The sequence below is a fragment of the Typopeltis vanoorti genome, chromosome 12 (assembly GCF_054136105.1).
Source record: "Typopeltis vanoorti isolate ZY-2024b chromosome 12, IOZ_Tvanoo_1.0, whole genome shotgun sequence".
NCBI classification, from domain to species: domain Eukaryota; kingdom Metazoa; phylum Arthropoda; class Arachnida; order Uropygi; family Thelyphonidae; genus Typopeltis; species Typopeltis vanoorti.
Window position 1 is genome coordinate 13,252,575 of NC_143560.1, and position 25,550 is coordinate 13,278,124.

Sequence of the window (25,550 nt, forward strand, 5' to 3'; positions counted from 1 at the left end):
TCTTGGTCTTCCTCTGGGTCGTTTTCCTGCCAACCTGGCAGAGAACACTTGTTTTGCTAATCTTTCCTCTCCCATTCTATTTAAGTGACCATACCATCTGAGATTAGCTCTGCTAACGCATTCCTGGATGCTGACAATGTCAAGTTCTTTCCTAATATCCTCATTTTTAATATGATATTGCCATTGATGCCATCTGTTCACGCCTCTAATCTTTCTTAGGACTCTCATATCTGCGGTCTCTAGTCTTTGGTCAAGTGTTTTACTTCTGACCCAGCTCTCAGATCCATAAGTTAAAATTGGTTTGAACACAGTCTTGTATACAGCTAATTTAGTGTTCCGACTAATTTCTTTCTTATTCCATATGAATTTATTCAACTGACTTCCCACCATACCAGCTTTGCTGATTCTGTTGTCTATTTCTATATTTAGTTTACCATCTTCAGTAAAAATTGTGCCTAAGTAGCTGAAATGTTTTACTTGTTCCACAGGTTCTCCATTCACAACACAGTTGACATTTTCAATGACCAAGCTGAAAAGAAGCCAACTGTTTGCTGTCAGCAATCATTTAACCAACCTGCCAGAATTACAAATAATCCTCAGCATGCTTCCAACATCTTGGACCTTTTCTTAGCTAGCTCTCCCTCCAAATACACCACTGTTTTTAACTCTCTTGTTAGCGAATCTCACCATAACCTTGTCCCTTTTTTACACATTGTCCTTTTCCCAGTTGTTCTCAGCCTTGTATCCTGTGGCATTACAATAGTGCAAATTGGGATGTCTTTCAGGACTGTGCCTTATTTCCATGGTCTGCTTACTGCTTCTGGTCTTCCAATTCTTGCAGATCTTATAACAAAAATTATTCTCACTGGAAAGAGTGCTTTTATTCTCTTCCCCATTCCACTCAAAACTCACAACTCTTATCGAAACCCTAGTTCTCCAGCAATTGTTCCAAAGTAGTCCAAGCCAAAAATTCAGCATATGCTTAATGGCTCAAGTTCAGAGACTCCAGCTATTCTACAAATTATCTACTGTATGCCCAAAATTTCACCAGAAGGATATCAGAAAAATACTCAGTAGCCTTGGTACCAATAAATCTCCTGGTCCTGATGGTATTCCTCCAGTTGCACTAAGAGTTTGTGCTCCAAAACTCATGCCCATCTTGTATCATCTCTTCAAGCTGTTATACTCATCTGGAATAATCTATCTGACAGCTTGGAAGCTTTTATTCATATCCTCCCCCCCCCAAAAAAAAGAAGATAAAAGTCAACCATCACTCTCATGTTATTGCTCTGACCTCAGTTACTCTCAAAAATAATAGAAACATAAACAGCCAACGGCTTTGCTATGATACTTGGAGATTTGCCAGTTACTTAGTGATCAATGATATGGATCCATTCTTGTTCAACAGCAGATCTCTCAGCCAACCTCACCTACCTTTGGATGCAGGCCATGATGGAAAAGTACAAAGAAACTCAAGTGCTCCTCACTCTTGGTATTTTCAAGGTATCCAGACAAGTCTGTCATTGTCGCCTTCTTACCAAGCTACCATCTTTTTAGTATTCATCCTTCCGTTTGTGAATGGATTGCCAGCTTCTCCAGTCATTCATTGCTGATTAAGGTAGGTTTCCTTTCAGATTTTTCAGTCAATGCTGGTGTATTCCAGGTTTTGTGCTTTCACCTGCACTCTTCCTCCTGTCTATCATTGCTCTCTCTCTCTGACATCTAATCTTATTCATAGCTTTGCTGATGACAGTACTCTTCACTGCTCTTTTCATTTTCAGAACCTTGTAGTGCTCAGGTAATTCACATTTCAAGATTCCTCTTTAACCAATGTCTTAAACACTGATCTCCTTGCCATTCTGAAGTGGGCTGAGGATGATATGGTGAATTTTAATTCTGCAAAAATGCAATCTTGTGTCATTTCAAAGAATAAACACCATGCCTCACTCTCCTTCACTTTTGACAATATTCTGCTTACTAACTAGGATCAATTTTTCTCTTCTTGGGTTAACTTTGCATCTACCTATCCTAGCATGAGCACATCAAGTCCATAGCTTCTGTTTTCAAAAAAGCTTGGAGGATTTGAATAAGCTGGATAGATGGGCAAATGAATGGGGGTGCCAGTTTAATGCAGCAAAATGTAAGGTCTTGAGGTTTGGGAAACATCGATGGGATGCTGCATACTCTATGGGAGGAGTTATACTGGAGGAACTAGGGGAGACGAGAGATCTGGGGTTGATGATTGATAGAAACCTGAAATTTAGGGGACATATTGCAAAGGTGGTGAAGGTAACACAGAGGGTTGCTGCAATAATGAGAAGGACACTGACCTGCAGAGATAAAAGGGTTATCATTCCGTTGTATAAGACTCTGATCAGACCACACTTAGACTATTGTTCTCAGATTTGGTCCCCAGGATTTGAAGGGGATAAATTAACTGTGGAAAGGTACAAAGGCAGATAACAAAGATGGTTTCAGGACTGTACCATGTTAATTATGAGGATCGGCTGAGGGAAAGTGGACTGCAGAGTTTGGTAGATAGAAGAAGGAGAGGTGATATGATTGAGACTTTTAAACTGTTGAGAGGTGGTTACAGGGTTGACACTGGGGAGTTCTTTCACTTGGTTGAACAAAGGGAAGGAGTGATGACAAGAGGCCATCCCTGGAAGTTATGAAAGGAAACCTTAAGCAAGAGGGTGAGGAGTGGTTTATTTTCATGGAGGGTGGTTGAACCATGGAATGCATTGTCTGATGGAGTGGTGAGAGTGAGAATGGTCAATGAGTTTAAGGAGTGGTATGATAGACTTTGTGTTTCTTGGGGGGGGGGGGACCTCCCACGATGAGTCTTTTGACTCCATGTAGGCCTGGATAATAATAATAATAATAATTACTTTTTAGTCCAAACAGTACTTCTCTCCTGATGAACTCCTGACACTATAAATCCTAAATCTTCCTAACCTTAGAATATTTTCCAACATTTGGCATGGTGCACCTGTGATCCTCTTCAGAATGCTGGATTGTATTCAGATAGTATTTGCTTAATTGATGAGCCCTCTCTCACTGTCTTCTCCAGTCATTTTCCCATAGATGCTCTGTTGCTGTTGTCTTATCTATATGTATTTCCATGGCTACCATTCCACTTGCCATATATAGTTCAGCTCTGAATCAACTTCTCTTCCATCACTTCCTACACTTCTCCTCTTTGGAATTTATTGAAGATTGTATTGTTGTAATCCTCAGTGATCTTCAGTAAATTCCTTTCATCTTTTTTTAACCACTTGCCCACACATGGCACTGTCATGTTATAGGTCTTGAGAACCTCTTGTGTGCAGGGCTGATATATATCAGAAATATTTTGAACTTTACCCATCAGATTTCTTTCTTCATATGTAATATTATGAATTTTATTCTATATAATAATTTTGCAACATGATTTTGTCCAGATGAATCTGATAATTGTACAGCGGTACTTCCATGTTATATTTCTGCTCATCACTAACTTCTCATCACTGCAGCAATCCACTGAACTTCAGTTCATTATTGTTCTTAGGATTGCCCAGTACCTCGACTCCCTCCAATTTTGGACCACCAATAGAAAACACAGCTTTCTATTTCTTAATCTCAGGATTTAAAACTATAAACTTTGCTGTAATTAACTGATATACCCATCCATTTGCTTACCTTTCAGGTCTTTCATCATCTCCTTGAAAAGTCACAATTTCAAAAAACAACTAAATAGTAATTATCAGAACCATAGTTTAATTGCTTTAATAGTTCTGTTTAAGTTTTTATTTAATTAGCAGTAATTGAAATTAGCAATGCTATCTAATGTCTGGTCCTGTTTTTTTCTAGGATGTAACTGTAATCTGTCCTCAGTGCTTCCAGGAGGATTTTACTTGTTATCAAGTTTTGGAATCTTAGTGCTGGCAAAACATTTACTATCTAAATAGCAAAATTTTATGTATTCAAATGTTTTAATTTCACAAATACACCAGTACTTAATCTTGGAATTTCATGAAATTTGATAAATTATTTTTTTTATTATTGAAATTTTTTGAATCAACACAAGCTAAATATAAAAAACATGATTCAGACATAATAATTAAAGAATAATTTATTGTATATATTCATTATTTTTATGTTATGAATAATGGTTGAAATTTGGCTGCAATTGCTTAAGATTAAATGCTTTAGAGATTGTTTCCTCTAGTCTGGATTGCTCCAGTCTTAGTTCAAATCTGAATGGAACACAGTGATTTGCATTATGTAGAAATAAAATCTTATCTAGAGTGATATCTACTTTTTAGCATTCCCTCTCTCTCTCCCACAGAGAAAAACATGTGATATATTGTAATCTTTTTTTTTTGTTGTGATGAGAAAGAAGAATAAAATGAGTTTAATTTTTGCAAGATGACTTTCTACTTGATTTGATCATGATTTATTTATAATAGCAATAAGTTAAGTTATGATCACTACAAGAAACACATGTATTAACCACAGTGAAAATTATTTAATTATAAATATTTCATCCCAAGTATCTTAGGACATCATCAGTACAATAGTTTAAAAATAATAGTAATAACATACTGTTAGGGCACATGATTATAATAATCTCAATAAGCATGTGTAATATGTTACAGAAGTAAAAAAAAAAAAAAATTAATTAATTTACATAATTTAGTATGACAATTTCCCATACATTAGGAATAGTAAGAACGTCGTTGCGGTTTAAATTTGGCCTGTGTAGTAGGGCTTCAGCACTTTTTTTATATAATAAATATTCATGTTTATATAAAGATCTATGTAAAAGTTTAGGCTTATCCCAATGGATCCTATGGCTTGGATTTTCAATTCCGTGTTGAGAGAGACCAGATTTCTGTGGTTTAAAAAGACGAATGTGGTCTTGATGTTCCGAGATGCGTTTCTGAACAGACCTACCTGTCTGTCCAAAGTAAGACAATTTGCAGGAGCATGGAATCTCATAAATGCCAGCCAACATCAGAGGTGAGAGTTTGTCCTTAGGAGAAGGTAACAAGTTGTAAATTTGATTGATAGGTTTGTAAGTAGTGGCAAAATTGTATTTTTTCATAATTTTAGAAAGACGTTCGGAGATGCGTTTGACATAAGGTATGAGAATCCTATGAACTTCTTGTCTGGTTTGATCTATGGGAAAGTGACTGATGCTTTTTTGAGTTGTTTTAGGATTATATCTATTTAGGATGGCTGTATTTTTGATTACTTCTAGTCCTTGGTTTAGAGATTCTTCAGAGGAGCAGAATTTGTGTGCTCTGGAAGCTAGTGATTTAATAATGCCAGATTTCTGAGATGGGTGATGAGCAGAAGAATTGTGAATGTAGCGACCTGAAAATGTAGGCTTGCGAAAGATAGACGTGGTGATGGAACCGTTTCTTTTCTTTGAATGTGTAAATCCAGAAAGGAAATACCCTGTGGAGATTCTTTTTCTAACGTAAAGTTGATAGGAAGGTTACTTTTATCTAGAAACAGTTGTAATTCCTGTTCGGAATGATCCCAGATTGCAAATACGTCGTCGACATATCTTAACCAAATTTTTGGTTTGGGTTCAAAAGTGAATATTTTTTCTTCAAGGTGTTCTAGAAACAAGTTTACTAGGTTTAGTGAACTTTGTTTACTAGGTTTAGTCCCATTGCTGTTCCTTCTTCTTGCTTATATATTTGACCTTTCCAGGTGAAGTAACCTGATGTGATAATAAATTTGAATAATTCAACTATATCAGACAGAAATTTTTGAGTTAGTAATTCTACTGTTTCTTTATGAGGAATGTTCGTGAAGAGGGAAACAATGTCGAAGCTGATTAACAAGTCAGTGTTTGACAGTTGAATGTCTTTTATTTTTGTGTGAAACTCTGTAGAATTTTTGATTGAAGAGATTGAGTGGCCTATGTGAGGACAGAGAAGGTTAGATAAGAATCTTGATAACTTGTAAGTTGGACTGCTAATACAGTCTACAACGGGTCTGAGTGGAACATTAGTTTTGTGTAGCTTAGGTAAGCCATAAATTCTAGGAGGTCTGGCATGGTATGTCTTAAGTTTTTTAATTGTCTCTTCATCTAATTAGGAAGTTTCATCAAATAGCTTATTTAATTTTCTGAGTTGACGTTTTGGGATCATAATCCAGTTTGGCGTACGTGTTACGATCTCGAAGAAGCAAATTCATTTTTCGGTCCTATGAACTGGTATCAAGAACCACAGTGGTATTTCCTTTATCAGCTCTGGTAATGATTATGTTTTTATTACATTTTAAGGATATAATAGCTTTCAATTCTGAAGGTGGAATATTTAATTCTGAAGGTTTGGCATTGTAGATTACTTTAGCTACCTCAAAATGAAGTCTGTTGGCTTCAGTACTGGAGAGCTAGCCGATGTTTCTCTCTATATTATGTATGAAGTCTAAATATGGGAAACATTTTGGCGAAATTGCAAATTTATGACCAGAACATTTAATTTGTCTGTTGTTAGTGGACAGTTAGATAAATTGACTATCCATTATTCAGTTGGTAATTTGTTAGTGATCTTTTTTGATCGATTTAGTAGATTAAGGTATTTATTATGCAGAGTATTATTGCTTTTATCAAAAGCTTTTTTCCCTGAATTCTTTGAGACAGTTATAATCAATTGCAGCAAATCTTGATTTAACGTATTTGATAAGTTTGTTGCCAGTTCATGCTTAAATGTTGAAAGTTTAGTTCATGCTAAGAAACTCATAACTGATTGAGTAGTAAGGAATGGCTTGCTTTTTGATAAATTTTATGGGCACCTGGAGATTTGATGACGTCTTTCATTTTTGCAAAGGTTGGAATGAGATTATCGTGTCTGCACTTTTTTAAAAAAGAGATTCTAGCTCATATCTTACCCTGTTTTAATTGCAGTTTTCCTAGTAAGTTTGTCTTCTGCGCTGTCATTTCCCCGTGAAGGAATAAGACTTTCTTATATAACGAAACCTGTGGTGAGTTCATCACTACAAGAAACGCACGTATTAACCACAGTGAAAATTATTCAATTGTAAATATTTCATCCCAAGTATCTTAGGACATCATCAGTATAGTAGTTTAAAAATAATAGGAATAACATATGGTTAGGGCGCATGATTATAATAGAATCTCAATAAGCATGTGTAACGTGTTACAGAAGTAAAAAAAAAAAAAAAATTATGAGATTCCATGCTCCTGCAAATTGTCTTACTTTGGACAGACAGGTAGGTCTGTTCAGAAACGCATCTCAGAACATCAAGACCACATTTGTCTTTTTAAACCACAGAAATCTGTCTCAACACGGAATTGAAAATCCAAGCCATAGGATCCATTGGGATAAGCCTAAACTTTTACATAGATCTTTATATAAACATGAACGTTTATATAAAAAAGTGCTGAAGCCCTACTACACAGGCCAAATTTAAACCGCAATGACATTCTTACTATTCCTAAAGTATGGGAAATTGTCATACAAAATTGTGTAAAATAATTAATTTTTTTTTTAACTTCTGTAACACGTTACGCACGCTTATTGAGATTCTATTATAATCATGCGACTAACCGTATGTTATTACTATTATTTTTAAACTACTGTACTGATGATGTCCTAAGATACTTGGAATGAAATATTTACAATTAAATAATTTTCACTATGGTTAATACGTGTGTTTCTTGTAGTGATGAACTCACCAGAGGTTTCGTTATATAAGAAAATAAGTTATAATGATTTCAGTATTTTTTAATTTAAGCATTACAAGGAAGTGAAAATTTTAAGAGAAGGCAATCAGAAAATAATAGTGTCCTGTAGCTTCCCCCCCTCCTTGAGGATGCATTCAATAAAATCATGATAATTATCACTCAATTCTGTAAATGTAGATATTCACCTGTAAGATTATCATGATAATTAAAATAAAAAAAGTGTTATTATCAAAATGGCAACATAATTTTAGGTGAATATCTTACATTTTCAGAATTGAATGTAGTGAATTCTTAGGATTCAAATAAAATCTCATTCTGGCCATTTTAAAATGGCCAGAATGAAAGTAAATACTTTACACCTTTAGAACTTAATGAAAATAAATAGTTTGCACTTACTTATATAAGAGTACACCTACCACCTTAAATTGGCCAAAATAAGGAATGTTTTTGAGATACAGAGCCAGTGATTATGAAAAGCTTAAGAGACAACTGGGAACTGTAGCATGTAAAGAGGAGTTGAGTTGAAATGAGAAGACAGATGCTGTGTGAAGGCAACACAAGATCCTTAATCAGTAATAATCAGGTTCATGAAAAGTACAAATAGCAGGTCAGGACGGTGACTTTGTTGGCAAAGACAGAAAAAGTGCAGTATGACCAGAAATTATCCAGTCAAGCCCACTGAGTTCTCCCAGTATGCAACAAGTGGAAGAAAGAATGACTGTGGGAGATGGTGTTAATTCATGACAGTGGCAGGTTGGTAACTGATGCAGAGGATATAGCTGAAGCATTCAATGAGCATTTTATCACAGTATTTCATCCTCATGAAAGTGACATCACGAGAAGTGTTCAAGGGTATGGTGGAGGAGGGGGTGATAGTGAGCAGGAGATATATGAGAATTAAGTTAATTTGATGTTAATAAGGTAGTAGGACTTGATAATATATCACTGTATGTCTTGAAGAAATGCACCAGGGAATCAAGGAATTTTGGAACATGGCAAGTTCCAAAATGAGCAGAAAGTGGGAAAAAATGGTTCCACTTCAGAAAGAGGGAGGATAAGCTACAAATTATAGGCCAATCTGTATGTCTGTCTGCAGTTGTTGCTAAGTGTTTGACATGCAGATGGGACTATAATCCTAGTTGGTGAGAGGTAGGATTCAAATAAAAATTTGGAAGCAGTATTCTCTATTATGTCCAGCATATGTTTGTTAGGGAATGTCATGTTTTAACAATTTGCTTATGTACTACAAGGAGACACATTTACTGAATAATAAAGGTGGTATACTTGGATCTTTTTTTTAAAGGCCATTGATAGATTGCCACATGACAAGCTAATAACTAAATTGAATCATATGGGATTGAATAAGAGACTAGTAAGTTGGATAGGTGATTGGCTGTCATATAGATATCAGCAGGTTGTGTACAGGGGAATGATATCCCAAAAAAAGGAAGGTCACTAGCAGAGTGCTGTAGGAATCTGTTTGGGGCTTTTATTTGCTTAATATTTTAATGATATTGCAACAAGCTTAACTGGAGATAATGTAGCAGTTTGTTAATGAGGCAAAGTTGGGAAGAACAATTATTTGCAGAGCAGATGTTATGGCCTTGTAGGAGAATCACAGTAGACTATGTGAGTTGAGCTGTCTGTTTAATGTTGCAAAGTTTAAAACCTTGAAATTTGGTGGTGGGCAAGGTGTGGGATGCATGGTATACAATTAATAGGGAAATTTAAAAGGAGATGAAAGAGATGAAAGATTTGGAAGTGAGTGAACAAAGACTTGAGATAATTTTTAAAATTATAAGAACATCACAGTGGATTATGATAATAATGAGGAGGACCTTTACATGCAGAAGCAAAAAAGTCATGCTTCCCTTGTAATATGGCATTGCTCATGTTGGACTTACTGTGTGTGCAGATTTTCTTGCCTGGTTTAGGGATTGAGAATATATTAGAGAAGATCCAGAAAAGATTTTGGTGTCAGCCTATGGAATGTGAAATATTAGAACAGATTGAGGGAATGCAATTGGCAAAGCCTTATGAATAGAAGAAAGGAAGGAGATATGATTGAGACACAAGTTTGTGAGGAGTTGTTACTAGATTAATATGGAGGAGAGCTCTGAGAAAAGATGAAGGGAGTGAATAGATGGCAATATCATATTAAAAATGAGAATATTAGGAAAGAACTTGACATTGTCAGGAATGTGTTAGCAGAGCTAATCTCAAGTGGTACATCATTTAAACAGAACGGGAGAAGAAAAATTAGCAAAACAAGTGTTCTTTGTATAAGATCTGATAATATCAGAGTCTTGACAGATAACAGGTTAATTTAGAGGAAAATTGTTGATAGGAAGTTAGTAATGATGTAACTTTTCATGGTAATATCATAATATCCTATACACCCCCTGAGGGTACATGTCAGGAATTTGATGATGATGAAATTTTTTTTGTAGAGGGAGATAGGAATAGAACAAGAGGCCATCCATAGAATCTGTGTGAGGAAGGTAGTGAGAGCAATTTCTTTTCATGGAGAATAGTTGGTGAATAAACCTGGTGAGAATGGAAACTGTGAATATGTTTGAGGCATGGTTTGATGATTATTTTGTGCGAGAATATTGACCTCCTGCCATGAATCTTTTGACTTCTTGGAGGTCTAATGCTAATAATAATAATCTTAAATCTGTTAAACACATTTTATATAATCAAGTATGTAAACAATACTTGCCTTTTAAAAAGAATAAATAGTTTACAAAAATATACAAACTTTCAGCATAAGTTGCCTAAATATTGAATTGCTCTTATGGTCACATTTAAACTTTCCTTGACAAAGTTCTTGAGTTGGTTGGTTGATGATAATAATTATTAATTATGCTATTGTTTAATATTCCAGTGACAAGTTGAAGCTGCTTGCTGTTTCTTTCAACATTTATGATTACTGAATTGATAATTCATTTAAATCTGCATGAAATAAAAATGTTTCTCATAGTATTTGTCACTATGATTTAAATTTTATTATTGCATAGAAAGAGAGTATTTTTGCAACAATTGTACAAATTTTAATAATTCAATAGTAAGTCCATTTTTAATTTTAAGAGTTACCATTGTAAACATATCAGACAATCATTCAGTTGTAGTGAAGTAACCTTTGATGCTAAACTGACTACAATAACATCAAAGCTCTGTGCAAAATAGTGGTAACAACACTCTTCTCATTGACTAGGACATAATACATTTATAGATGTAGAAAGTTGTAATGTAGCTGTACTAAATTATACTTATTAAGAAATTGTTTACTTGTTTACTTTGTCCAATTGTATGCAAACAGAGTTTGTATGCAAAGTATTTTCATGAATTGGCTACTTGTATATAGAAGCTGTTGACTTCACATCAATTAGAATCCCATAATGCAAAGCACACTTCCTTTTGGATTTATATATTGTTATGCATTATAGGAAGAATCATTATCCAGATAGGTTTCAACCTTTATTAAGATCATAAAGCAAAGCAAAGTAGTGGTCTGTCTTGAGCTTCCACTCCTTTTGTACTCTGTGAGAGCTGAGCCTCAAACTAAACATTCTACTCAAAAGCACTACCCATTCCCTAGCATATTCTTGAATTATGTAAGCTGATATCCCATCCAAGCCCATAGTTGAATTCACATCAAGGTTCTCTAATATCCTATACATCTCTGTTTTCTCTGCCCTCTACTTCCACATGAACATCATCACATCTGTTACTGAAATATCTCCAGCTAGATGATGCACCTTTGCAAAGTGATCACTCATCAATTCAACTAGTTTTGTTGCCTTCCTAATATCTGCATACATCAAAATTGTTCTACCATGGTCATTCTTTCTTTCTTTTACTTGCCACGTACATACTGAAAGAACTTGCTCAGATTATTCTTGGCTCACTCTGCTAGTCTCCCCTCATACTCTAATTTTGCCTTTCTTACCATATCAGTCTCCTTTTTGGCCTGCTAATCACCTTTTTCTTTTAACTCCCTCTACATACTTTTTATCTCCTTTTTTTTTTAAACTCCTTTTTAATGCTGCAACTAATCCATTTACTTTTCAATTTATTGTATGTATCTAGATGTAGTCTGCTACTCAGGGGTGTTTTTTTCAAACACCCCCTTGCTCACTTCCCATGGACATCTTTCCCCTGTAGCATGGCCTTCTCTGACACCACTCCAAGCAATCTCTTAGCTTTCTTATAATCACCAAATCTGTAATTCTACACTTTACCTTTCTTTACTGAAAATTCCACATTTAGCCACCTCCCAGGTTCAAAACTGAATGATTACTGTTGCTGATTGGTAGCAGCATAACTATTTTGGTTATAGACAAATCCTCTGATGTAATCACAAGGTTAATCATTCTCAATCCCTTAGTACTTACCACCACATGCTGTCTTAGGTAATTATTCCTTAGTAGCTGCAAAAATTCCATTTCCTTTCAACCATAAGACCTTTCCTCCTTGTCTATATCTCATATTTGAAGTCCCCCCCCCCATAATAATCACTAACCCTCCACTTATTGAGTTTATTTGCTGATATAATAAGGCTCCACCTTACAATGCTTGCTTTATGACCATCCACTCCTATAATGATTTTCAGTTATGACCAGTGCCTGATTTATATAATGCAGTTGCTCATATGGTGATTTTACTGACATGACACTGCCATGTTTCAGTTTGTTTAATGATGTTGCTGCTTGCTGATGGAGGTTATTTGATTGTTTTTAATAATTCAATTCTAAGTTCATTTCTAGTTGCCAATTACAAGAACTTTTATTTTGGGAATGATGTGGAGGACCGGTTCCATTATATAAGGCTTGATTAGGCCACATATGGACTACTGTGCATAGATTTGGTCATCTGGTTTTCAAAAGGATTAAGAGATGTTGGAGAGGGTCCAGAGGCAATTGACCAAAATAGTTTCTGCTCTCTGGAATGTTGAATATGAAGAAAGGTTGAGAAGGTGCAATTTACAGTCTAGTGCAGTGCTTCCCAAACTTCTGGATGTCAGCTCCCCTTTGCAAATTAAAATATTTCACGGCCCCCCTCGAAAAAAAATCGTAATAGAGAGATATATTATTATAATATTTATTGTATTTATATTCAATACAAAACATACACAGCGAATATTGCAAAAATCAAATGCATATAATACATTTTTTGCCTCTTACCGTTTGGTTCTGAAGACGATGTGGGCTGTTCTGGTAAAATATGAAATACTGTCCTTTTTTTTTAGTCTGTTTCTGCTTCTTCTGATTGTTCGCGGGATTTTTTTTTATTTTTTATCAGCCACTTATCCATCTCAGGGTTAAAGTTTTTAACGTAGAATAGATCAAATAATATCACCACTTACCGATACTGGCACCACAGACTGATAACATGAAATTAGTGAATATTACCTGAATAAGGGAATCCCCAGACAAGGAACATTTTTCTCTTTTGTGACTTTTCTCCCTTTACGGTAATTAAGCCTAACGCGAAACAGACAGCAAAGGCAAGTTATTAAAACGTGCATATGATTGGTGCGGTATTAACAAAAGATTGCGCAACCGAAAGATAACAGAATAGCTGACAATTGAGTTGAAATGCTAACTCTCTTCAACCGAATTCCATATGTGAAACTGCCATAACATTCATTATATATATATATATATATATTACTTAGTTTTAACACTTTTACGAATTTTAACACGTTCGGTTGAATTTTATTGCTGCCTTGGGAAATCGAACTCACAGACATCTAATTAATAACAATAGTTTTTAGTTAGATACTGTGTTTGCCCATGCAACATATGGTTTTGTTTCAGTCTATATAGCATAGTTTCTGTATGAGGGGACATGTGATGATTCATTAATTAGTGTGTTTTTATCCCGGTTGTCTCTAATTGCACTAGTTGTTGAGAAATATATTACACAGACTCCTCATACCTTATTCACTGGCATAATAAAAGTACTTGTTTTTATTGCCTCTGCAGTATAGTGGCTGTTAGGGGGCGTTGTTTACCACTGCAAGCGATTTACTATCTCCCCACATGAACTTGTTTAAGCTTTTCTTCATGTGTGAAGTATATGCGAAACTTTTATTGGTAACAGAAAACTAGCTCGGATGACAGTGATAATATAAAACGCGTTTTGATATGTATATATCAAAACTGATTACGAATGCGTGATGAAAGGGACAGGAAGATTTGGAGCTTCCCTGGAGAGCATTCGAAGTAAATACAATTAACCACTGCTTTGAAATGAAACATAGGAATAAGCAATATTTACTAATATTCATTAAGCGTCGAAATACGCAGGAAGCAAAATTTGTGAACCAACACCAATGTGTGAATTTTTCTATTAAAATATAAAAAATAACAAAAAAGAAATAATAAATAATAAAAGTTAAATACGTTTCTTTTAAAATAAAAAAAATCTACTTAGTCTTAAAACATTTCAAATTTGTTTTCATTATTTCATGGCCCCCCTCAACAAAACCTACGACCCCCAAGGGGGCCGCGGCCCACAGTTTGGGAAGCACTGGTCTAGTGGATAGGAGGAAGAGGGATGATATGATGGAGACATACAAGTTAGTAAGGGGTTGCTACAGGATTAACATTGAAGAGGTTTTTGATAAAATGTTAGGAAATTGAGGAAGAACAAGAGATCATCCCTGGAAGATGTGAGCAAGGGAGTGAGAAGCAGGTTTTTCCATGGAGTTGTGAATGATTGGAATGCATTGCCTGAGGGTGTGGTGTCTGCAGAGAGAGAGATTGAATGTGTTTAAGGCACAGTATGATGAGCTGTGACTATGACAAAGGAACTTCCTAGATGGATATTTGACTCCATGGAGTTTTAGGATAATAATAATAATCATAATAGCAGATAAAAATCGCTTCACTGGAGGGTTATTTTAGTGCCTCCATAGTGCAATTGGAAGAATGACTGTATGTCCCACCCTTCAATTGGAAAAGACCTGAGCTTGATTCTCCTCATTATGAGTTAATTTTTATGTGAGCTTTTTCAATTGAATCTGCTTTAGCTCTCACTGTACAACACAACTTATGCCTTGAATCATGCAATTATTATCCTCCTCCTCAGCCCACCTTTATCATACTGCAGCAAAAGAGACTCATAATCTTTAAATTCTCAATTTTTTTCTTTTGCTGCTGTCAGTAACTCTCTCTCTCTCCAGTTTCTTTCATACCATACTTTTTACCTTTCAAATAGTATGAACCCACCAAAACAATCAACTCATTAACTTTACCTTTCTATATCCTGATAGCTTTGCCAACATAATTAATTTTTGCACCTGGGAAGCACAATTTCTTCAAACTCTCATCAGGCACTTCTCTTATCACTCAATCTCCATACAAAATTCTACTTTCTCTCTCTTTTTCTTCATAGTCAAGCATCCCTTTCTGTTCCTTCATACTTTCTTTTCTCAAGATACCACTTACCAGCCATTTTTTTTTTAGTCTTTCACCCCCACTTTGTCTTGTGAAGGACTCTGCATAAAGACACTCAATGAATAAGTTGTATTGAGAGATTGCTATTTCTCTCTCACTCTCTCATTCTTCATTCTCCACATCATCCATGCTTTTATTCTCACTTGTAACTAGTATTTAGAATTATTATTATTATTATTATTTATATGAGTACTCCATGGACTCAAAAGACTCATTGCAGGAGACCTTCTCTATCCATTAACACAATACCTATCATACATCTCCTTAAATCTGTTCACTGTAGAGGTGCTCAAAGCCACCTCTGGCAATCCATTCCACTCATTTACCACTCTCCAAAGGACACACTCTTACTAACATATCTTAGACAACTTCTAAGTGTTTTCCCCCTACTCTGCATGTATTGAAAAATTACTTCTGTGTCAGTCTTATAGAATCCTTTTAAACTCTGCAACCCACACACCCTCAATCTCTCCTCATAGGATACATTCCACACACCTGTTATGAGTTTGGACATTGCATCTACTAGATAGTTTTTGAAAATCCCCCAAGCTGCATTGATCTCTTTTCCAGCTAACTCCTCATTCCATGCTACACCCACAAGCTGTCTCCCGAGCTCTTCATAATCACTCCCCCTTGTAGTTCCACATATACCTTTTTTTTTTCACAGTGGTCCTTGCACTGCTGGCAACCACCCAGGTAATCACCTCATGGTCACTTTCACCAATTGGTGGATGATTTGACACTTCATTTATAATTACATCCTCTGATGAGATGACCAAATCTAAGACCCTTAATCCTCGTGTGCCCTCTGTTACATACTGTCTGAGGTAGTTATCCCTCAAAAACTCATTTTCTTTACTTCCAGTTGCTATCTCTTCATTCCAGTCTATATTGCCATAATTAAAATCACCCATAATAATCACCCTTTTCTTATTTGCTTGGCATATTTGACTATACATTTCACTATACCACATTACCAGGTCTATAACAACATCCCACCAAGTATTTGATTCTATTCACCTCTATCTCACACCATACTGCCTCAAAACCATTGGCTCTATTTCCCTCTTGCATCTCTACCTTGTATGGACATAACTCTTTCTCTATCATCAATAGCACTCCCTCCTCCCTTTTTACCCCTTCTATCCTCACGAAACATATCATACCCTTCCATCTCTATTCCTCTCAGGATGTCGTCCTCATCTAACCATGTCTCACTTATTCCGACAATCTTTGGGTGAACAGACGGTATACAATTTGCTGATTTCTATCTGTCACCTGTCTGACTCACTAATCTATATTGGTTTCATAAACCATGAAAACTCAAGAACTGTATGATGAATTTTAGTGTAAATCTGTGAAAAGCAGTATGATATGAGATGTGAAAGGCAAAAATTGTAAATAATTCAGTTCAGAAACAAATGGGTACATGAAGTCAAAAACAAAAATGACATTATCAAAGTGCCTCATTGAGGAATGTGGTCACTCATCACAGCAATATAGCACTCACAACAATGTTTCATACTGCATTGATTCGTACTGTATGATGAAATTGTTGAGCAACTGAGTGATCATTTTGTAAGGGCATATTCATCCAAGTGAAGATGTTGTTAGAACAGGAACTGATGTCAGAACAGAGGTTGAAGACTTAGAGGTACTTAGTATACTGCAGAATCTGAATGCAAATACAGCTGTGGGATTGGATGGGATATCAGCTCATGTTTTACAAGAATGTGCAGGGAAACTGTCAGTGCCTTTGACTATGTGCTTAATTTAAGTCTGAGCTATGGTAAAGTTCCAAAAGTATTTGTCCTTCCTCTTTCCTTAGGAAGGAGGACATTCATCCTTATACCCTTTGGATTATAGCAGTTATACCACTTATACAGTATATTTCATCCTTTAGATATCTGTCTCACACCAAATAGCCTCAAATGAAATATTCTCTGCATCCATGTCCTCCTCATGTACTTTTACTCTTTTTGGCTTCATTCCTGATTTCATTAACAAAAACCTTTCTATTCTGTTCCCTTTGCATAAAGCAGAATCTATATCTGTGGTATCAAATTATAGACCAATTAGCATCTTAGGAGTGGAAGTAAAATTACTGGAAAGGTTTGTCACAAAGGGAATTGAGGAATGGGTGGATAAGAATACTCTGTGAGGGGCAGCATGGCTTTGTGAACAGTCGGTCATGCATTAGTGATATTTTAACATTTTATAATAGGGGTACAGCTGAGGGTTTGGATAAAGGGAATGGCTATACTATGAAACTGCTGGATTTTGCAAATACGTTTAACAGGATACTACGTGGAACTCTTACATAAACTGCAACAAATGCCGATGGATAGGAAACTAAAAGTGTGTGCTTAATCATTAATGCTTAATTTAACATTTTATAATAGGGGTACAGCTGAGGGTTTGGATAAAGGGAATGGCTATACTATGAAACTGCTGGATTTTGCAAATACGTTTAACAGGATACTACGTGGAACTCTTACATAAACTGCAACAAATGCCGATGGATAGGAAACTAAAAGTGTGTGCTTAATCAGCCACCCTTTTATCCATGATATGGATAAAAGGGTGGCTGATGAACAAATTCCAAAAAGTACTATATGGGGAGGCAGAAGTGGTGTGCCACAGGGTTCTGTGCTTGGCCTACTGCTGTTTAATTTCTACATAAACGATATAGGAATTAATTTGAAATGAGATATTCAATGTTAGCTGATGATGATGCAAATTTAAGTAGAGTAATAGTTTAATCAAGGTGATGTAGAGAGTTTGCATGATTTAAATTTAAATATTCTGACAATATGGGCAAAATGCAATGAAAGCCCATTTAATGTAGAAAAGTGTCATGTTATGTATTTTGGGATACAAATACAATGATTACTGTGTACCACATGTACCACATTGAGGGAACTGTGCTCCAGGAAATTGATGAAGCCAGGCATTTAGGGGTAGTAGTAGTAGATAAAGAGTTGCTAAAGTAACCAGGGTAGCTCATGGGATTTCTTGGTTATAGTAGGGGTAACACTCCTGTTTCAGTGAGCATATAACTGGAGATATTGGTCACCCACTGTGCTAGCCTGTGGCCTTCCTTCACTGTATCTCTTGTATAATTTGATAGATTGCGAACTTGTTGTGTGGCAATCTATCAAAAGCTTTGCAAAACTAAGTACACTGCTGTATATATGTATCTCTTTTGTCCAATACATTGGCCAACTTATTAAAGTACATAGGTTAGTTAAACAAGACATTCATTTAACAAATCTATACTGATAATCTCACAGATTCTATTATCAACCCAGTTCTGTATCCTTCCTCCTGCCAGCCTCTACACTTTAACCACAATTCAAGATATACTCATTGGCATATAATTTGTAGCCATAATCCTAGCTTTTAGATCACAAGGTAGTTGCCAATCCTCAACAAATCTTCCAACAATGGGGGAAATGGCCCGGTCATCTTTATCAAGCTCAGTATACAGAGCATTATAAATCCCTCCAGTACAACAGAAATAATGTGGAATGGGAGAAGGACTGCAAATACAGGCCTGAAAATGTACTCTGTGTGTCTGACTGTCAAAACTTTGGCATGAGCAAGTGGATTTTTTCTCTTGGAAACTTGGGCATTTCATCCTGTCTGTAAATAGAAATAAACCGGCTGTAAAACCAGCACTATTTCAGACAATAAATGTAGTGATTAGTGATGGTCTTGGGCCAGTTATCTTTGATTGGCTACCAGTGGAGATGGAACTTCCCCTCAATCTCCAAAAGTTAGATAGGGCTAAAACGGCCTCACTTACTCCCTGCAAGGGAATAAAAGATGTTAATGGATTTTTTTTGTTTGACAAACTGTTACAGGAAGCAGACTTGAATGTAATTTTAGATGCAAACCAAGCAGTACTAGTATCTGGAGACAAGAATCACACACACAAATTGGAACAGCAGAACTAAAAACGGAAATAGTATAACCCTTAACGACTATGCTGCCACCAGGGACGTTGAGCTATATCGTGGCTGGGCTTCCTCATGTCCTTGACACAGTGATACTACAAAATATCATTCACAATCTATATAAAGCAAAGCCCATTTTCAATATTTGCTTGTAACTTGAGAATAAATTGGCTGATTTTGATGATGTCTTTACCAATAGATAGAGGCTGTACCAAAGATGATTATGTGCATTTTCATTGATGTACACCACATTATGGAGCAGTGATTTTTTTTTATCTCCCTCCATGGCCTATTCTGCAGTTTAGCAATATCTGGCCACTATTTTGTAGCCAGATATTGTCAATTTTTTTAGATATTGTGATATTAAGTTCTTTCATTATTACCATTATTATGTTTATTAGCAGTTTTTATAATTATTAGTTGGTATTTTATTTTATTTTTCCATTATGTCATGATGAAGAACAAGTCCTATAAGGCATATGAGACTAAATAGAGAGAGTGAAATTATTGAACCAAGCAATTCTTTGCCTCTAGATTCAGATTTATTCTGGGAAACCTCATACAATTTCAATGAACTTTAGGATATATTAAGTTGGCACAAACAATCACTAACTTCAGATCAAATGGAAGTATTTCACAATGCTTTAACAAGCTGTGAAAATCAATCAGGGAAACTGTTTTTCTTGGATGCTCGAGGTGGTACTAGGAAAACATTTTTGCTAAATTTGTTTTGAGCTAAGTTGAGAAGCCAAGGTAAAATCACTCTGGCTGTCGCATCCTCAGGTGTAGCAGCTACTCTACTGCAAAGTGGTTGAACTGCTCATTCTACTTAAAGTATCACAAATGTGACTAATGATATACCTATGTGCAATATATCAAAACAAAGTAGTTTGTCGAAATTATTACAAAAGATTTATTTGATTGTTTGGGATTAATGTACAATGCCCCATAAAACATCTCTTGCAGCGGTTGACAGAACACAGGGATATCAGATCAGATGATCAAAGAATGGGTGGAATAACTTTTATTTACCAGTGATTTTCAACAAATTCAGCCTGTCATATCCTGTAGAACCAGGGCAGACAAAGTGAATGCCTACCTTAAGAAATCATCACCATAGCATGATATAGAGAAGTTTTCTCTCAAAACCAATATGTGTTAAAAATTGGCAATGGTGAAGTACAACAAAGAGAAGGAAAATTTATATTAACACACCTAAATATTGTGAAAGTTGTCTGAACTGTTGTGCAGTGTCTACCCATCTATTGAGAATATAACGGAAAGGTCACCTTTGTTTAGGGAGAGAGCTATCTGCGAAATGACGCTGTGTCGATAATGAATGAGTTGGTTCCTAATAGGATTAATGGATCTGTTAGTGTTTACAAATCAGTAGATACTCCTGTGGATGTAGATGATGCAGTTCATTTTCCCATGGTATTTTTAAATTCGCTTAATCCACCTGGATTGCCTGGTTATGAAATAAAATTGAAAATAGGTGTTCCTATTATGTTGCTCTGAAATATTCATCTGCTCCCCCCCCCACACACACACACACACAATCTTTGCAATGGAACACTAGGCTTCAAGTAAAATCGTTGAAACCAAATATGATAGAAACTGTGATATTTACAGGTCCTGGTATTGGAGAAATTGTCTTCGTTACTCGGATACCCTTCAGCCTATCTATTTGCATTAACAGTTACAATTTCCAGTAAGCGTTTTTTTTTTTTCAATAACGATTAATAGAGCCCAAGGACCCTTTGAATGCAGGTTTAGATTTAACAGGTGAATGTTTCAGACACAGGTAGTATATGTAGCATGTTCTCGATTTACAAAGAAAGTCCTGAGAGTTTAATTATTTTTGTCGAGGATGATGAAACTTCTGTTTTTAACAAAGAAATGTTATCATGTTCACACTTCTACGCCATGACAAAAGCACCAGCACCAAATACTCGAGTAAATGTCCTGAAGCGAACCGCTGGCAGTGTAAGTTCACCTCGGCGAAGCGGGCGGGCTCAGCTAGTACCAGATAGATGTGAAGAATGATCTCAGCTCTTCCCACAACCCAGACTTTATTCTACACTGACCTCCCAACTGTAAACTGAACACTAGGCCGCTCTGCATAAAACTGTTGTCCCATTTCCAAAAGAAAAAAATCGATGGCTGAATTTCAAGCTGGAAAAAGCAGATAACCATTTACAGCTGCCACATTAACAGATGTACTATGCACAAACTTAGACCAACTTCTGGTCAAGATTCCTCATCTCGACAGATCCAAGCTGCAATGCCACAGAACATTAGCCTCCATAACACCACCAAGGGCTCAACAGGGCTACAAGGGTTGTTTGAAAAGTTTTGTTAAAAAAATAAGTTAAACACATTTTTTTGGAAAAAAAGTCACCTTTATTTCTCAACATAGTCTCCATCGAGGTCAACACATTTGGCCCCGCGAGTTTCCAATTTTTTCATAGCATCTAAAAAGAAGGATTTGTCAAAATGTGAAAAATAGTCATTGACAGCCTTTATGATATCCTCATTTTCAAAGAAATTTTTTACCCACCAAGCCGAATTTTTAAGTTTGGAAACAAGAAGTCACACGGGGCCAAGTCCTGAGAATACGGTGGATCTGGAACCAAGTTTGAGACGATCATATAACCGATCTGTTATAACTTAAGCATCTGGCATGTGTTTGACTATCTTTAATTGTCTTTATCTTAGCCTTACAGTTAACATAAATTTTTGTATCACTTAATATCAGATATTCGTTTGCCGACGAATTTGTATTAATTAAAGACTGCGCCAGCCGGCAACTAAATTCTGATATGTCATCCAAGAATACTTAAAGGAAATGTAGGGATCAAGAAGTAAGCAGTCGTGGTCCCAATTCTATTATCGCTAATGGTTTCCCCTTAAATGAACGGTACGAAATTTTCCAAACGTTAGCTCAAATCCGCAGAAAGGATGACAAACTCATTTGATTATATTTAAAGAAACACATTTATTATTGCACAAAGACAAGTATACATGTTAATCAAATCCTTAATCTTAAAAAGAGTCTAGGTTCCCTTTACTTAATTAATCACATTCAAAACTTCTATACTATAGTCCCTTACTTGACATAAATTCCTCACTTCTTAACGTACATCTATTCTCAGACTCTTGTAACTAAATTACCTAATATTATCACACATGTAATATTGCATGTATACACAAGACAACTCAATACTTCTGACATGAACTTCTCTAGGATAATACTTCTTATTCATACTTAATCCCCCCTCCAAAATTTCAGTTAACATTTAGTTACGTTCTGACCATATAACATTACTGACTCTAAATCACACAAACAGTTCGGACCTCGGCCTCCTGTTCGACTGAGGCAGAGTGGCGCACTCAGGATTTAATCTTGGAGGGGGCCCGAACACTCAAGATTTAATCTTGGGGGGGGGGGGGGGGGGAGAGTTGAGTAGACGATTTACGAATACACAATACGCATTGCATACGACCTATGACTCAGCATCTGCAGTGATCGCCAATACATGACAAATAGTATAGAAATAGAAGACACAACATAAATTTAAAAAAATAAATTTTAATTAGGAAAAGATTTTTGGAAAAATTTCTAGTGTTTATTTCCTTTTTCTTTTTTGGGGGGGGCCAGGGTCCCTTGGCCCCCTCCCTGGGTGCGCCACTGGAGCCTAATATGCTTCCTTCTCAACTGTAGACAAGTGTCCAAATCGCAGACTGTTCCTATAACACTACACAGAAATAGCATGCTTCCTTAACTTCTGTTTCCTTACTCTTCGGTTACTTTAATTCAACATTTAACATGAGAAAATCTTCCGCTTACCGTTCTTGCCTTGAACTGGTTACTTTGGTCGGTTTACTGTACCTTCACTGATGGCGGTCTTGCTATTCCTTTGTTTCCATACGAACCGAAAAATCCTCATACACAGATCTGAACACTGACGTTGATTTCATCAGTGGCTCTTTCTTCTTATGGATCTGAATACATTGTAGTTGCAGCCTTGGCCCACGTAGCACACATAGCAAGGGAGATTCTTGCTACACGTGGCGGCAAGCTCTACACAGCTCTCCGACAGGACTAGGTGCTGACGAAACCCGGAGACAAGAGAGCGATTCGAATTCCCGCCAAAACCTTTACTCCAAAACAGCTCCCTCACGTGGTAGTGTCGTCAAGCATACGGCGGCTGCCGATTGGACGCCGTGGCTACGAACTGCTTTTACATGGCTTAAAGTTTGCTCTAGCTTATACATATTTACTTGGCAATTTATACATGATTTTATATTTTAATTCATTTAGAATTATTCTCTATTAAACTCATGGGTTATTTTAACATTGTTTAGAGCTTACATACTTGGATATTTACATGTACTTGGATTGTAAAAAGGCACATTCTCTGTCCAGAGTCATAAGCATCTCCTTATACTCTCCTTATGAGGTAACTTAATGTTGGGCGCGAAAAAAGGATGACTCATCATTTTTTTCCGACGCAACAGATCACATATAAAGATAAAGATATCATTTTGCCTCTTTCGAAGGCCTTAATAAGACCTTATTTGGACTACTGGCCAGTCTCTGGTCTCTGCTGTGATTCTGATACATTGTGTAGAATGCGAAGAAGAATGTTAAAATGATATCAGGATTGTGGAATACTGATTATGAAGACAGGTTGAGAATTTGTAGGCTGCAATCATTAGTATACAGGAGTGATATGATTGAGACTTAAAAACTTCTGAAAAGGGTCATACAGTATTTCAGTTGATGGAATTTTTCATTTTATGGAGGGTGGGGAAAGAGGAGGGTAATCTTTGGATGCTGAATATGAATGCCGCTAAGAAGGAGCGAGGGCTAGATTTTTCTCTCATAGTGCGGTGGGTGATTGGAATGGATTGCTATTAAATGTGTGTGAATGAATTCAAGAACAAGTATCATAGCTGGTGCATAAAATATGTGGCCTCCCTCGATGAGTCCCTGACTCCCTGGAGGTCTCTCTTGATAATAATGTCACATTTTCCTTTATGCGCAACTGAAATAGTATCGTTGGAAACAACATACCTGCCATTTGTCATATTTTCTTCTCAAAATAGCGTGAAGATGCGCTTTGGCATTTTTGTGGATATGCGATATTGCTGAAATATAATAAAAAACTATACAAACACTTATAAAAAATATATATATTTGCAATATATGGGAAAATAGTTTGCTTTTTCGCATTCAGGGCAAAATCCTGGGCATAAAACCTTACATGGATTCTTCCATACAAAAAAAAACTTCCATTCGGAAAATTCCGGACACATGGCAACCCTACTTAAATATACAGGGTGGCCATAAAATAATTTCTCTCTTTGGAGGTATCTGTACTAAAACCAACAAATGGAATGAGACCAAATTTCATATTGAGACTTTTGAAGGCATGGAGAGATGATTTCCGCGAAAAAAAGATTTAGTACCGAAAGTCGCCGATAGGGGAAACTTTGACGCTGGCGGAGCCGAAAACAAGCGGATAATTACATTAACGGCGTATAAAATGGAATAATAACATTTCGACGGTGTAAGCGACAGCTGCGTCGCTCATTCCAGCTGGCTATGTGGCACGTTGCGATGATGATAATGATAACTAAACTAAAACAACAACTTGCGAGAGACACAGAAATTAATGTAGTGATTGAACTTACAGGAAATGTTTTATTAATCAGAATCAGGGTCCCCTGGACCACATAAACGATTTTCAATGTGCTGACCCTTCTTGTGCACAACAAATTGCATCCGGTGTGCGACATGCTCTACACCTGAGCATAAGGAGTCGGATTGGATGTTCATAACAGCTCGTTTTATGTTCTCTTTCAAGAGATGCAAGTTGGGAACGCTACCAACATACACAACGGATTTCAAATACTCCACAGACAAAAGTCACATGGAATGATGTCCGGGGATCGAGGCGGCCATGCCGTCGGAAAGAACTGATTGATTACCCTCTTATTACTGAAATGCTAGCGTAAAAGGCGCTGTGGAAATGTAATGGTTCAATGCCGTAGCGGCCGAAGGGCCGTGACGGTATTGCACTGTTTATTAAAACAACTTAACAAGTAAAGCACGCTGAGGCAAGGTAGGATGCGTATTAAGCACAATTCGTCAGTCATTCGAATAACTACCTGAACGTTCCCAATCCCTTTTTAAGTGGAATTGGTGGCACTACTGTCACGTCGCACAGTAAAATCTGAATAATCTTTTTTACCTGCGTTTACTGCAAAAATTTGACTGCTTTCGGCTCTGCCTGCGCCAAAATGTCCCATATCAAAGACTTTTGGTACTAAATCTTTTTTTCGCTGAAATCACCTCCCCATGCCCTTAAAAGTCTCAATATAAAATTTGGTCTCATTCGGCTTATTGGT

The 25,550-nt window shown here is 36.4% G+C and overlaps 1 protein-coding gene across 1 annotated transcript in view; it reads left to right on the forward strand.

The window, feature by feature from the left end:
• The window catches only part of LOC150100586 (glycerol kinase 3-like), a 473,098-nt gene extending 468,687 nt beyond the window's left edge, over positions 1-4,411 (forward strand). Inside the window, exon 19 of the mRNA XM_090401838.1 lies at positions 3,853-4,411. Within this exon, the coding sequence (XP_090257964.1) occupies positions 3,853-3,950 (98 nt within the window). The 3' untranslated portion in view covers positions 3,951-4,411. The remainder of the gene's footprint in view (positions 1-3,852) is intronic.
• Positions 4,412-25,550: the final 21,139 nt, after the last annotated feature.